General features: G+C 48.9%; 1 protein-coding gene across 1 annotated transcript in view; it reads right to left on the bottom strand.

Moving 5' to 3' along the window:
• LOC109908468 (ephrin type-A receptor 7) overlaps positions 1-16,358 on the bottom strand; it is a 175,572-nt gene that overhangs the window by 6,590 nt on the left and 152,624 nt on the right. The window contains exons 9-11 of the mRNA XM_031793291.1: positions 10,574-10,629; positions 7,981-8,106; positions 7,432-7,625 (exon numbers count right to left, since the gene is read on the bottom strand). Coding sequence (XP_031649151.1) covers positions 7,432-7,625; positions 7,981-8,106; positions 10,574-10,629 — 376 coding nt within the window. The remainder of the gene's footprint in view (positions 1-7,431; positions 7,626-7,980; positions 8,107-10,573; positions 10,630-16,358) is intronic.

Here is a 16,358-nt window from a genome sequence, read left to right on the forward strand (position 1 = left end):
ACAGAAACACGAGGGGGAAGAAGACAGAAACACGAGAGGGGGGAGAGTGAGAGAAGACAGAAACACGAGAGTGAGAGAGAGAAGACAGAAACACGAGAGGGGGGAGAGTGAGAGAAGACAGAAACACGAGAGGGGGAGAGAGTGAGAGAAGACAGACACGAAGAGGGGAGAGAGTGAGAGAAGACAGAAACACGAGAGTGGAGAGAAGATAGAAACATGAGAGGGGGGAAGAGAGAGGAGAAGACAAACGAGAGTGGAAAGAAGACAGAAACAACGAGAGGGAAAGAAGACAGGAAACACGAGAGTGGGAAGAGAGCGAGAGAGACAGAAACACGAGAGGAGAGAGAGAAGACAGAAACACGAGAGGGGGAGAGAGAGTGAGAGAAGACAGAAACGAGAGGGGGAGAGAGAGTGAGAGAAACAGAAACACGAGAGGGGGGAGAGAGTGAGAGAAGACAGAAACACGAGAGGGGGAGAGAGTGAGAGAAGACAAAACACGAGAGGGGAGAGAGAGTGAGAGAAGACAGAAACACGAGAGGGGAGAGAGTGAGAGAAGACAGAAACACGAGAGGGGAGAGAGTGAGAGAAGACAGAAACACGAGAGGGGAGAGAGTTGAGGAGAAGACAGAAACACGAGAGGGGGAGAGAGTGAGAGAGACAGAAACACGAGGGGAGAGAAGACAGAAACACGAGAGGGGGAGAGAGTGAGAGAAGACAGAAACACGAGAGGGGGAGAGAGAGAAGACAGACACGAGAGGGGGAGAGAGAGTGAGAAGACAGAAACACGAGATGGGGAGAGAGTGAGAGAGAAGACAGAAACACAAGAGTGGGAGAGAGAGAAGACAGAACACGAGAGGGGGAGAGGAGTGAGAGATGACAGAAACACGAGAGAGGGGAGAGAGTGAGAGAAGACAGAAACACGAGAGGGGGAGAGTGAGAGAACAGAACACGAGAGGGGGAGAGAGTGAGAGAAGACAGAAACAAGGGGGAGAAGAAAGACAGAAACACGAGAAGGGGAGAGAGAGAGAGAGAAGACAGAAACACGAGGGGGAAAGAAGACAGAAACACGAGAGGGGGAGAGAGAGAAGACAGAAACACGAGAGGGGGAGAGAGAGTGAGAGAAGACAGAAACACGAGGGGGAAAGAAGACAGAAACACGAGAGGGGGGGAGAGTGAGAGAAGACAGAAACACGAGAGTGGGAGAGAGAGAAGACAGAAACACGAGAGGGGGAGAGAGAGTGAGAGAAGACAGAAACACGAGAGGGGGAGAGAGTGAGAGAAGACAGAAACACGAGAGGGGGAGAGAGTGAGAGAAGACAGAAACACGAGAGTGAGAGAAGATAGAAACATGAGAGGGGGGAAGAGAGAGAGAGAAGACAAACGAGAGTGGGAAAGAAGACAGAAACACGAGAGGGAAAGAAGACAGAAACACGAGAGTGGGAGAGAGAGCGAGAGAAGACAGAAACACGAGAGGGGGAGAGGAGAGAGAAGACAGAAACACGAGAGGGGGAGAGAGAGTGAGAGAAGACAGAAACACGAGAGGGGGAGAGAGAATGAGAGAAAGACAGAAACACGAAGAGGGGAGAGAGTGAGAGAAGACAGAACACGAGAGGGGGAGAGAGTGAGAGAAGACAGAACACGAGAGGGGGAGAGAGTGAGAGAAGACAGAAACACGAGAGGGGAGAGAGTGAGAGAAGAACAGAAACACGAGAGGGGGAGAGAGTGAGAGAAGACAGAAACACGAGAGGGGGAGAGAGAAGACAGAAACACGCGAGAGGGGAGAGAGAGTGAGAGAAGACAGAAACACGAGAGGGGAGAGAGTGAGAGAAGACAGAAACACGAGAGTTGGGAGAGAGAGAAGACAGAAACACGAGAGGGGGAGAGAGAGTGAGAGAAGACAGAAACACGAGAGGGGGAGAGAAGACAGAAACACGAGAGGGGGAGAGAGTGAGAGAAGACAGAAACACGAGGGGGGAATGAGAGTGAGAGAAGACAGAAACACGAGAGGGGGAGAGAAGACAGGAAACACTGGAGGACGAGGAGGGGGGAGAGAGAGAAAGACAGAAACACGAGAGTGGGAGAGAGAGAGAAGACAGAAACACGAGAGTGGGAGAGAGAGAAGACAGAAACACGAGAGTGGGAGAGAGAGAAGACAGAAACACGAGAGGGGGAGACGAGAGTGAGAGAAGACAGAAACACGAGAGGGGGGAGAGAGTGAGAGAAGACAGAAACACAAGAGTGGGAGAGAGAAGACAGAAACACGAGAGGGGAGAGAGAGTGAGAGAAGACAGAAACACGAGAGGGGGAGAGAGTGAGAGAAGACAGAAACACGAGAGGGGGAGAGAGTGAGAGAAGACAGAAACATGAGGGGGAAAGAAGACAGAAACACGAGAAGGGGAGAGAGAGAGAGAGAAGACCAGAAACACGAGGGGGGAAAGAAGACAGAAACACGAGAGGGGGAGAGAGAGTGAGAGAAGACAGAAACACGAGAGGGGGGAGAGTGAGAGAAGACAGAAACACAAGAGTGGGAGAGAGAGAAGACAAACACGAGAGGGGGAGAGAGAGTGAGAGAAGACAGAAACACGAGAGGGGGAGAGAGTGAGAGAAGACAGAAACACGAGAGGGGGAGAGAGTGAGAGAAGACAGAAACATGAGGGGGAAAGAAGACAGAAACACGAGAAGGGGAGAGAGAGAGAGAGAAGACAGAAACACGAGGGGGAAAGAAGACAGAAACACGAGAGGGGGGGAGAGTGAGAGAAGACAGAAACACGAGAGTGGGAGAGAGAGAAGACAGAAACACGAGAGGGGGAGAGAGAGTGAGAGAAGACAGAAAACACGAGAGGGGGAGAGAGTGAGAGAAGACAGAAACACGAGAGGGGGAGAGAGTGAGAGAAGACAGAAACACGAGAGTGAGAGAAGATAGAAACATGAGAGGGGGAAGAGAGAGAGAGAAGACAAACGAGAGTGGGAAAGAAGACAGAAACACGAGAGGGAAAGAAGACAGAAACACGAGAGTGGGAGAGAGAGCGAGAGAAGACAGAAACACGAGAGGGGGAGAGAGAGAAGACAGAAACACGAGAGGGGGAGAGAGAGTGAGAGAAGACAGAAACACGAGAGGGGGAGAGAGAGTGAGAGAAGACAGAAACACGAGAGGGGGAGAGAGAGTGAGAGAAGACAGAAACACGAGAGGGGAGAGAGTGAGAGAAGACAGAAACACGAGAGGGGGAGAGAGTGAGAGAAGACAGAAACACGAGAGGGGGAGAGAGTGAGAGAAGACAGAAACACGAGAGGGGGAGAGAGTGAGAGAAGACAGAAACACGAGAGGGGGAGAGAGTGAGAGAAGACAGAAACACGAGAGGGGGAGAGAGTGAGAGAAGACAGAAACACGAGAGGGGGGAGAGAAGACAGAAACACGAGAGGGGGAGAGAGTGAGAGAAGACAGAAACACGAGAGGGGGAGAGAGAGAAGACAGAAACACGAGAGGGGGAGAGAGAGTGAGAGAAGACAGAAACACGAGATGGGGAGAGAGTGAGAGAAGACAGAAACACAAGAGTGGGAGAGAGAGAAGACAGAAACACGAGAGGGGAGAGAGAGTGAGAGATGACAGAAACACGAGAGGGGGAGAGAGTGAGAGAAGACAGAAACACGAGAGGGGGAGAGAGTGAGAGAAGACAGAAACACGAGAGGGGGAGAGAGTGAGAGAAGACAGAAACATGAGGGGGAAAGAAGACAGAAACACGAGAAGGGGAGAGAGAGAGAGAGAAGACAGAAACACGAGGGGGAAAGAAGACAGAAACACGAGAGGGGGGAGAGTGAGAGAAGACAGAAACACGAGAGTGGGAGAGAGAGAAGACAGAAACACGAGAGGGGGAGAGAGAGTGAGAGAAGACAGAAACACGAGAGGGGGAGAGAGTGAGAGAAGACAGAAACACGAGAGGGGGAGAGAGTGAGAGAAGACAGAAACACGAGAGTGAGAGAAGATAGAAACATGAGAGGGGGGAAGAGAGAGAGAGAAGACAAACGAGAGTGGGAAAGAAGACAGAAACACGAGAGGGAAAGAAGACAGAAACACGAGAGTGGGAGAGAGAGCGAGAGAAGACAGAAACACGAGAGTGGGAGAGAGAGAAGACAGAAACACGAGAGGGGAGAGAGAGTGAGAGAAGACAGAAACACGAGAGGGGGAGAGAGAGTGAGAGAAGACAGAAACACGAGAGGGGGAGAGAGTGAGAGAAGACAGAAACACGAGAGGGGGAGAGAGTGAGAGAAGACAGAAACATGAGGGGGAAAGAAGACAGAAACACGAGAAGGGGAGAGAGAGAGAGAGAAGACAGAAACACGAGGGGGAAAGAAGACAGAAACACGAGAGGGGGGGAGAGTGAGAGAAGACAGAAACACGAGAGTGGGAGAGAGAGAAGACAGAAACACGAGAGGGGGAGAGAGAGTGAGAGAAGACAGAAACACGAGAGGGGGAGAGAGTGAGAGAAGACAGAAACACGAGAGGGGGAGAGAGTGAGAGAAGACAGAAACACGAGAGGGGGAGAGAGTGAGAGAAGACAGAAACACGAGAGGGGGAGAGAGTGAGAGAAGACAGAAACACGAGAGGGGAGAGAATGAGAGAAGACAGAAACACGAGAGGGGGAGAGAATGAGAGAAGACAGAAACACGAGAGGGGAGAGAAGACAGAAACACGAGAGGGGGGAGAGAGTGAGAGAAGACAGAAACACGAGAGGGGGAGAGAGTGAGAGAAGACAGAAACACGAGAGTGGGAGAGAGAGAAGACAGGAGTAGTCAGGAGAAAGGGAGAGAAGGGGAGCGAGTAGTCAGGAGAAAAGGAGTGAAGAGGAGCGAGTAGTCAGGAGAAAGGGAGAGAAGGGGAGCGAGTAGTCAGGAGAAAGGGAGAGAAGGGGAGCGAGTAGTCAGGAGAAAGGGAGAGAAGGGGAGCGAGTGGTCAGGAGAAAGGGAGTGAAGGGGAGCGAGTAGTTAGGAGAAAGGGAGGAAGCTGTGACTCCGCTAGTAACCAGGTGGTGTGTGCGTCAGACAGAGATGAGCATAGTAACATGGAAACTGAGGTCTTACACACACAGCCCCCTTGATGGCCGTGGCTGGGATTTAAGTGCCTCATAAATGGACACTATCAGTCCCCCTCAATCAAAGACAGACAGACTGGAGGAGAGGAGAGGCAGGCAGGACTACACTATTACACGGCACCATCACTCTGTTCGATCACATCATCTGTCTATGTTAGTATGCAAGACTAACATACAGAACTACTGCTTCACACTCCCCATCTAACTAACTTATCACTACCGCACCACACACACTGGCACACTATCGCCCCTCAATGAGTACGTATGACATTTTCTATCCCGCTTCACTACAAGACACTCTACCTCTTCTACCAGATTAACTATCCTGCTGATCCAACCCCCCCCCCCCCAACATACTACACTACCGAGCACCCTACATGTCCCACCCCCTCCCTGGTGCCCCCTGCTGGACGCTTAGCTAGCAGCACGTCTCAGTCTCTCTAATGACCTTCCCTGCAGCGCTGCAGACCTCAGATGGAGAGAGAAAGGAGGGAGGAGAGGAGGGAGGAGGCAGGAGAGAGGAGAGGGGGTGGGGGCTGACAGGTGGGCTGTGGGGGTGGAAGGGGTTGAATGGCGGGCTAGCGGGGGGTAAGCAATGCAATGCAGGTGATTTGCAATCTGAGGGTGGTGTGTGTGTGTGTGTGTGTGTGTGTGTGTGTGTGTGTGTGTGTGTGTGTGTGTGTGTGTGTGTGTGTGTGTGTGTGTGAGTCTAATCGAGTGTGTGCACGCCCGCGTGTGAGGCGGTGGGGTGTGCGCGAAAGTGCGTTTCAGAATCCCGCTGTGTCTCTAGCACCAATTACCGTATCCAGCACATCTGCTGCAGACTGTGTGTTCAGCCAGGCAGGCACTGCTCCCATCCAATCCCATCCCTCCCTACCCTGGTTCTTCCTCACCTGACTCACACGCACCTTGCCCTTCTACAGTAGCCCTCTGAAACGCTCTAAACCTCTCCTCGCCTACCTTTCTCCGTCGACATTATACTTCATCCTCTCGCTTTCCCTCCCTCCCTTCCCTTGCTGCTGTCTGTGTCACATAGTTAATCGTATGGGGTTTGTGCGTTGAGTTTTGTGGTGGAGGAGATCTTTTTAGTTTGTCAGACAGGCACCCCCTTATTAAAGCATAGTAAATAGGAGCTAGGTGTACAGCGCAGTCGGAAAGTATTCAGACCCCTTGACCCCATTGTTCCCCCCCCCCATCAATCCACACACAATACTACATAATAACAATGTAAAAATATTTGTACATTTATCAGTACTTTGTTGAAGCACCTTTGGCAGCGATTACAGCCTCGAGTCTTGTTGGGTATGATGCTACAAACTTGGCACACATGTATTTGGGGAATTTCTCCCATTTTTCTCTGCAGATCCTCTCAAGCTCTGTCAGGTTGGATGGGGAGCATCTCTGCACAGCTATTTTCGGGTCTCTCCAGAGATGTTTGATCGGATTCAAGTCCGGGCTCTGGCTGGGCCACTCAAGGGACATTCAGAGATTTGTCCCAAAGCCACTCCTGCGTTGTCTTGGCTGTGTGCTTAGGGTCGTTGTCCTGTTGGAAGGTGAACCTTCACCCCACAGCATGATGCTGCCACCACCATACTTCACCGTAGGGTTGGTGCCAGGTTTTCGCCAGACGTGACACTTGGCATTCAGGCCAAAGAGTTCAATCTTGGTTTCATCAGACCAGAGAATCTTGTTTCTCATGGTCTGCGAGTCCTTTAGGTGCTTTTTGGCAAACTCCAAGTGGGCTGTCATGAGCCTTTTACTGAGGAGTGGCTTCTGTCTGGACACTCTACTCTAGGAAGAGTCTTGGTGGTTCTAAACTTCTTTGATTTAAGAAGGATGGAGGCCACTGTGTTCTAGGAGACCTTCAATGCTGCAGACATGTTTTGGTACCCTTCCCCAGATCTGTGCCTCGATACAATCTTGTCTCGGGACTCTACGGACAATTCCTTTGACCTCATAGCTTGGTCTTTGCTCTGATATGCACTGCCAACTGTGTGACCTGATATAGACAGGTGTGTACCTTTCCAAATCATGTCCAATCAATTGAATTTACCACAGGTGGACTCCAATCAAGTTGTAGAAACATCTCAAGGATGAACAACGGAAACAGGATGCACCTGAGCTCAATTTTGAGTCTCATAGCAAAGGGCCCAAATACTAATGTTAATAAGATATTTCATTTAAAAAAATTTTTTTATACATTCTAAAAACCTGTTTTCGAAATGTCATCAATTTTAGAATAAGGCTGTAACGTGACAATGTGGAAAAGGGGAAGGGGTCTGAATACTTTCCAAATGCACTGTAAGTGCGTAGGGGCTAGGGGTTCATTTGTGATTTAGGTAACTAGCTCACCGCTGGTGATGACCCCTTCCAGACGGACAATGTTGGAGTGGTCAAACTGTCCCAGTATCCCTGCCTCGCTGAGGAAGGAGCGCCTCTGTTTCTCTGAGCAGCCGGCCCTCAGTGCCTTGATGGCCACCGGAAGCTCCCGCTTACTGGGCAGCTTGAGACAGCCACGACACACCTCCCCAAAGTCACCTGCAGGTGGAGACACAGAGAGAGGGTCAGATAGTGGACTACAGTAATGGTTTACCAGAGAGAGTTGGGGGTGAGTGAGTGTGAGAGAGAGAGAGTGAGAGAGAGAGCGGAGGAGCGAGAGAGAGAGCGGAGGAGCGAGAGAGAGAGAGCGGAGGAGCGAGAGAGAGAGAGCGGAGGAGCGAGAGAGAGAGAGCGGAGGAGAGAGCGAGAGAGAGAAATAAAGAGCGGGGGGAGAGACAGAAAAGGAGACAAAGACAGGGAAAACAGGGAGGAGTGAAAATTGGCAAAGAAAAAGACAGAAGCACAAAGAAAGAGAATATGAGAGTATATGAAAGCCAAAGCACTGTCTCAGTACCTGTGTGCACGATTCTCTCTATTTTGATGCTGGAGTTGTCGAGCTCTTTGGCAAAGACGAGGACAGCCTGCACCAGGTCCTCACACGTCTCTGGGTCTATGTAGGTCCTCCGGGTCGGGATCTTAACTGTGGGACACAGACGGTCACATAATATTATGACCTGCACAATCTACCACAACACCACAGAATCACGAATCTGTATTCAACACCACTAAGGCACGTGAAATAGATCATGACATGAGTGGGAATCCGTAGCGTAGTCTTTCACTTGGCAACTACCGTACGGGTGGTGTTTTAACCTGTGGGTGGTGTTTTAACCTGTGGGTGGTGTTTTAACCTGTTTTAACCTGTGGGTGGTGTTTTAACCTGTGGGTGGTGTTTTAACATTTGAATACGTTGTTTGTCTCGTCACCCTTTTCTCAGCCATTGAACTGTTTGGGGGGAAAAAGAAAGGAAAGGAAAAAAGGGAATCGACCACATCACTAACTGAATGTCTTACTTGTGCATCGCACATTTCCCCGAGACAGAGTAGCTCGGCTTAAAGGGTTCCTGTCTTAGACTTCAGAACCGTTGAAGAAAAAACTAATCATCTTCACTAGAAATTAGGGTTGGGAATAATTGGCAGGAAATGCTGAGGTAAAAGCCTTTGAGTGTGTCACTTTGTTAGGAGAGTTTACTTCACAAAAAGCAACCTAAAAACTCTACCTGCATCAAAGGAGGTGATATTTGGTCCCTATCCCACACGTATCTATGAACTCACACTAAATGTCTGTCCTGTGAACACACACTAAATGTCTGTCCTGTGAACTCACACTAAATGTCTGTCCTGTGAACTCACACTAAATGTCTGTCCTGTGAACTCACACTAAATGTCTGTCCTGTGAACTCACACTAAATGTCTGTCCTGTGAACTCACACTAAATGTCTGTCCTGTGAACTCACACTAAATGTCTGTCCTGTGAACTCACACTAAATGTCTGTCCTGTGAACACACACTAAATGTCTGTCCTGTGAACTCACACTAAATGTCTGTTCTGTGAACTCACACTAAATGTCTGTCCTGTGAAATCACACTAAATGTCTGTCCTGTGAACTCACACTAAATGTCTGTCCTGTGAACTCACACTAAATGTCTGTCCTGTGAACACACACTAAATGTCTGTCCTGTGAACACACACTAAATGTCTGTCCTGTGAACACACACTAAATGTCTGTTCTGTGAACTCACACTAAATGTCTGTTCTGTGAACTCTTGCCTTCTAACCTGTCCTCCATTGTGAATGTTCCGGGCCATCCCAGAAGCCTTTGGGGCCAGACTGGTTCTGAAATGTGATTACAACTCTAAAATCGACCAGGTCTCGACTCACTGTCTCATAACGGCTTATTGATCACACACACACACACACACACACACACACACAAAAAAGTCTGATTGCAGAGCAAATGAAAGCTTCTCCATTCCAGCTGGCCTGTGTTGAGTGGAAGGATCGAAGAGCCTCTTTTTCCCGAGCAGTGGGTTTCTTAACCACACAAAACAATAGCTCAGCGGAGGAGTTATTACTTTTATTTAAAGTAGACCAGCACCAGTCTTGATTCATTTCTGCTCGCGCTCCTTCTCTCTCTGCTTGGGCTTTTTGTGTGGTTGATTTGTTTCCCAGTTAACCGTGTCTTTGCCACAAGCGATTGAGGGGAAATGAATGGATCTTAAGACTGCATGACTGCACAAGAAATCCACACACAAAGAGATGTACGTAGACCCACCAAAAGGGGAGGAAACGGCTTCATGTCATTCACACAGCACAGTCTGTGGGCAGCAATAGGGGCACCCCAGAGATTGAATAAGTAGCGTTTTCAACGGGGAGGCGGGGGAAGTGTGTATGTGTATGGTTGTGTGTGTGTGTGTCTGTGTTTACACGTTTTAAGTGTGCGCAGATGTCTGTCCGCATTTGTGCACGTCTCAGAAAGTGTGTGAGTGTGTGTGAGCTCGTCAGCTGCTGGCGTGTCCTTATTTGAGCAGATTTCATTCCCAGCCACATGGCTGCAGCTCATTATTCACCAAGCGTACACACGCACGCGCACACACACAAGCACAGACACCTGCACACAGACAGACACGCCACATAGCGTGTGCACACACACACACACACACACACACACACACACACACACACACACACACACACACAGGAAAAATGTCAAACAGCCCACAATCGGTGAAACAAAGTTCTTCAAAATGGTTGGTGGAAAAACAGACATGGGAAACATTCAAATCCTTCCTAGTCGGGGGACAGCAAATCATCTGGCTGGCCCGCTCCGTATCCTTATTTCTCCTTCGTTGTCTTTGTTCCAGCTATCAATTCCCTTCTCTCCATCCCCCCTCATCCTCATCCTCCCTATTTATTTAAATCTCTCTCCATCACATTCCGCCTCGCACACCATCCAACGGACTGTAACAGTGTGCTCAGTGTATCCTAAGCACGCACATGGAATTAAGTATTAATGGCCATGCACAAGATAATACTTCACACACACACACACACACACACACACACAGAGAGAGAGAGAGGGAGTGTGTGTCGACACAGTTACTCACATTGGAAGTAGAGCTCTTCGTCTCCCTCCTGACTGGCCTTGCTGTATCTACACTGTCTGCAGAGAGGGAACAAACATAAAACATCACTAGCTATATAAAAAATAAATAGATGATACAAGTCTTCAATTCCTCTTAAAATGAGAACAATAGGTTTCTGGACCTCAGTGAATTGGAACTTGGATCACTGTTGTTCAGTGGAACTGGCTGGACAAAACTCACTTCTGAAACCGGGCACCTCCTGTGGAAATCAAACCTGCACATGGGCGTACCTTCATAACTCGCACATTTCCACACGCACACACACTTCTGCATAAATACCCCCCAACCCATAACACACACACTCTTCCAACTGTTCTAATGAGCTGTACACACAGCTCATCCTGTCCCTCAACAGAGTAGTAGTACAGAGTGGCTGTCTAATTGGTGGCGCTTTCCAACTGGAGAGAGAGAGAGAGAGAGTTCAGGGCCTTGCTCTTAAGACCACCAGAGTGAGACATTAAGAACTGAATGGGGACAGCCAGAGCCAGGCATTCTGTTTGGCCACCGTGCACATGGGAATTGAGATGAGGACAAGAGGCCTTGATGAAGTGCTACAATTCATTACAGGTCGTGAAGAAGCATTCAGCGATTGAGTGGTCTCTAATTCACAACCAGTTTGAAACAAAAGAAAGGCACAGGGTCAAACAGAGAAAGGCTAAATATGATATGATAAAACACAGGAGGCTGGTGAGGGGAGCACGTCTCATAATAATGGCTGGAATGGAGTGAATGGAATGGCATGTTTGATACCATTCCAGCCATTACTACGAGCCCATCCTCCCCATTCACCAGCCGCCTATACAAGAGGAGTGTGAGTGCGCGTTATTGTTTTGTGTGATCGCAACTGTGCATTAGTGTCTGCTGTGTGAATGCATGTCCGTGTATGTGCGTGTGCATCTGGCTGTCTGCCGTGTGTGTGTGTGTGCTTGTTAATGCGTGCGTCTGCTCATGTGTGCATGCGCTGTCTATGTGCGTGTCCCGTGTTTGTGTCTGTTCATGTGTGTTAATGCGCACGTCAAGCCATATCACCAGTGCATGCACACACGGTGCGATGGGAAAGACAGGTTTGGAGGGGATGCTGACACACACACACAGACTCTTAAACTGCAGGACGAGAGAGAGAGAGAGAGAGGAGTGGGGAAGAATAAGACAACCAGCCTTTAGGGACAATCTGTCAGGGCCAACCAGCAGACACATGCAGAGAGAGAGAGCGAGAGGGCAAGAGCGCAAAGGGCATAGTACAGCCTGGTACCATTTCAGCCCCTAGCCCCTATACCTGCCGCTTTCACAGGTCTGAAAGCATGGACAGGTGTAAGCTCCACCTAGCCCTACACCATAACGCATCAACCGTCATCTGTGAAATCCAAAATGGGCAGAATGTCTGTCCTGTGAACTCACACTAAATGTCTGTCCTGTGAACACACACTAAATGTCTGTCCTGTGAACTCACACTAAATGTCTGTCCTGTGAACTCACACTAAATGTCTGTCCTGTGAACACACACTAAATGTCTGTCCTGTGAACACACACTAAATGTCTGTCCTGTGAACACACACTAAATGTCTGTCCTGTGAACTCACACTAAATGTCTGTCCTGTGAACTCACACTAAATGTCTGTCCTGTGAACTCACACTAAATGTCTGTTCTGTGAACTCACACTAAATGTCTGTTCTGTGAACTCACACTAAATGTCTGTCCTGTGAACTCACACTAAATGTCTGTCCTGTGAACTCACACTAAATGTCTGTCCTGTGAACTCACACTAAATGTCTGTCCTGTGAACTCACACTAAATGTCTGTCCTGTGAACTCACACTAAATGTCTGTCCTGTGAACTCACACTAAATGTCTGTCCTGTGAACTCACACTAAATGTCTGTCCTGTGAACTCACACTAAATGTCTGTCCTGTGAACCATTTCAGCCCCTAGCCCCTATACCTGCCGCTTTCACAGGTCTGAAAGCATGGACAGGTGTAAGCTCCACCTAGCCCTACACCATAACGCATCAACCGTCATCTGTGAAATCCAAAATGGGCAGACGGATCCGAATGGAACCAGGCCCAAGGACATAAAGAAAATAAATGTAAACCTTTATTTATTTAACCTTTATTTGGACAGGGAGTCAATGCCGAGACCCAGGTCTCTTCTCTAGATGACCCCTGTTAAGCACCCCAATACACATCAACATAGCATACACCTTAAAGTACACGCACAAGGAGTCACTGTTCCATCATCTGTCTGTCTCGACAGGGGTGGTGGAGTTGGACTGGGTCAGGCAGGAAAAGAATGAGGGAGAAAGAGCGAAGGAATATTACCCAAAATAAAGGGTCAAGGGGAGAAAGGAAAGAGGGAGGAGCAGGGGTGAGGGGAGGGAGGAGTGCAGACATGCCTGTACCTGGCGGTTGACAGCTGTGTGTAGGGAGAAAGGAAAGAGGGAGGAGCAGGGGTGAGGGGAGGGAGGAGTGCAGACATGCCTGTACCTGGCGGTTGACAGCTGTGTGTAGGGAGAAAGAGGAGGAAGAGGAGGAGGAGGAAGAGTGGAGAAGGAGGTGGAGAGCAGAACCACGCTAGTAGGAGCTATGTTGGAGGAGCTGGACGAGAGACTGCTGGGTAGAAGAGAAGAAGGGCAGGGGGGGCGGGGCTAAATCACAACCTCTCTCCTCATTGGCTACAGGACAGGTGGTGTACCCCAATTCTCTGAAATGGCTTCCTTTACGTTTGACGTCATAGGACAGCCTGGATGTAAACCAGAAGGTATGCATGGTGCTTTCACCCAGAGCCGAGATACACCAAAGACTATTTTAGTTCAAATTTTATTGGCAAAAATAGCTCATTTATCTCTTCCAGTGAGTAGCACATTCGACTGCTATGTAGTGTGCCAACATAAGGGCCAAACTCTGTAGAGGAGGCCATTTTAGAGTATTGGGATTCACCTTGTGATGAGCATAGAGAGCCTCACATGTACGGACATAAAAGACTACGAGGGGAGCTAGGCTGAGGGAGTGAGGGGAGGAAGTGAGAAAAACAAAAAAGGGGAAATCGAAATGAGAGTAGCGGAGCACAGGGGGCAGATCCAAAATGGAGTAGGTTGCTGCCCATTGGAGGAGAACACTGATTGGAAAGCCCTGGTGTGTACCAGGCGTGCAGCAAGTGTGACAAGGGACTGAGCCTCTTTCGCTCACTCTTTATTTCCGTCTCATCCACCCCTCCTATGATTGGGTCACGGTCCACGCACATACGCAATGGCCTTCCACCTACACCGTTCTTCCTTTCCTTCCTACTATATTTATTTCTCTCCCTCCATCCCCCTCTCCGCTGACCGCGTGACCAACAGTGTCTGTCCGGAGGCAGCAGAGGGTAAACAATCAGTGCTCTGACCAGCCAAGCCTGAACTTCCTGGAGAGATTAGGGGCTGCTGCCGCTGCCCTGTAACCTTGGCACTGTCAAACTCTGTCAAGCAGGAACGAAATGTGTGTGTGTGTTGCATCTGTCTGTTCATGTAAACTACAGTAGGAAAGGGACTTTCTATATGCAGTGTGGCAATCACTATGTACGTCACTGTCAGTATGTGCATGGCTATAACAATGCCTCCCTCTCACGCTACGCGTGTTCCAGTAATGTGTCCGTAAGAGGAGGGGGGGGGGGAGAAGAGCAGGAGAGATGGGTGAGATTCATATACGTACCATATAACCTCCAGGCAAAACACATCTAGCCGACCCCAGACACAATTTCAAACTGCCTGATATGACAGGGGCATTTCATTCAAGTGGAGATAATCTGACTGTATGTGTGTGTGAGTGAGCAGATCATCTGTAATTGTAGCCCTGCGGTGACATCGGAGGTCAGCCATATTTGCAAACATGAAAGCATGGTAATTGAGGCATCAACCCACCTGCCTGCGTCTGAGGACGAGAAGAGCCGGCTAATAGCCATGTTCTCATAGACTGATGAACGGCGCAAGCATTCTGGGATGAGCAGTTTCCAATACATCCATTCTCAATGAAGGTCAATTGGTTCACACTGGTAGGGATTCTGGTCATGGGGGTGCGTCTGCAGGATTGGGTCCGTGTGTATGGGTCAATAAGTTACAGTATGTATCTGAGCGGGTGTGTGTGGGGTCCATTAGCCGTTTAAAGCATGTCGGTGTGAAGGTGTAATTGGCCAGTGTGTGCAACATATCCTTTTGTGCGCGCGCGGGTATGGGTGGGTTAGTGTGTGTGCATGGGTGAGTGTGCGTGCGCGTGCATGGGTGAGTGTGCGTGCGCGTGCATGGGTGAGTGTGCGTGCACGGGTGAGTGTGAACGAGTGTGTATGGGTGAGTGTGTGAACGAGTGTGTATGGGTGAGTGTGTGAACGAGTGTGTATGGGTGAGTGTGTGCGCAATAAGCGTGTGTGTGATTGACAGTTCCTGTGTGTCCTCAGCGTATTGTGTTGGTGTGTGTGAATGAATGGAAGCTATTTCACACTCCATCTAATCCCATCTCCCAGATTAATGTGGAGCAGGAGAAAAATAGAGGGTTTGTAAAGTCGGACATCTCTTCTACACAAAGATACTGGGTGATAAGTCAGCGACTGAGTGTGTACACTGCTGTGTGTGTGTGTGTGTGTGTGTGTGTGTGTGTGTGTCATATGTTACTATCTTAGACTAACATTCTAATTGCCTCCATATTAGATGCACTGACTGTGATGGGCTCTGTACAAGAGTGTCGGCCAAATGGGTAAAACGCAAATGTAAGATCTGATTGCGGCCGTTCGTGTGTGTGTGTGTGTGTGTGTGTATATATAATTGTGTGTGTCTGATTGGGAGTGTGTGTGTGTATAATTGTGTGTGTCTGCGTGGGAGTGTGGAGTCTGAATGCCAACACGCTGGAGCATGTGTGATGGAGTGTGTGAGAGCGCGGGGGAGTGTGTGTGGGCGTGTGAGTTGGGATTTCTATAGACGTAGACAGATGTCAAAGTGCACAGAGCTGAAATGGCAGAGAACCACCTTCCATCTCTCCACTCAACTGAAGAAAACACACAGGACTTCTGTGCACACAATGCCTATTTTGGCAAAACTTCTTGGCAACAACATGGAATTGCCCTTAAGTTGTGTAGTTACTACTCTAGTAACCATTGGTAACCATAGTGAAAGTACTCAATTGTGCATAACTGTAAATAATGTACACAAAACTATGGTTGAATGACAAAAGTAAGATCACAAGCCAAACAGGATAATTTAAATCCTGGAAACGATACAACCATTTAGCATGGCTGCCCCAGCATTGCCAATCTAAAGAGCCTTGCTAATGCTCTATATTACAGTGGCTCTGAGCTGAGCTGATTGAACATGCATTAAAGCTCTTCTCATTGTGATTACATGCTTTGAGGCAGAGTGCTTCTAGTCATTGGATTATTGTAATCAGGATTATGATGGAGTGGCATGAGCCGTGACTGAGTGTGTGTGTGTGTGTGTGTGTGTGTGTGTTTAGGAGTGTGCGTGCTTATTGTGTGCGTGCCCCATTATGGGTGTACCTTCTTCAGATGTAATTGTTTGTGTGTGTGCATGCACGTTGTGTATATCTGAATGTGTGTGCTGTGTGCATGTGTTGTGTGTTTATTACTGTGTGTGGTGTATATCTGTTTGAGCATGTGCTGTATGTGTGTGTTCGTGCATATTGTCTATGTATCTGTAGGAGTGTGTGTATTCATGCCTATTGTCTGTCTCTCCCTGTGTGTGTGTGTGTGTGTGTGTGTGTGTGTGTGT

This window comes from Oncorhynchus kisutch, linkage group LG17 (assembly GCF_002021735.2).
Source record: "Oncorhynchus kisutch isolate 150728-3 linkage group LG17, Okis_V2, whole genome shotgun sequence".
NCBI classification, from domain to species: domain Eukaryota; kingdom Metazoa; phylum Chordata; class Actinopteri; order Salmoniformes; family Salmonidae; genus Oncorhynchus; species Oncorhynchus kisutch.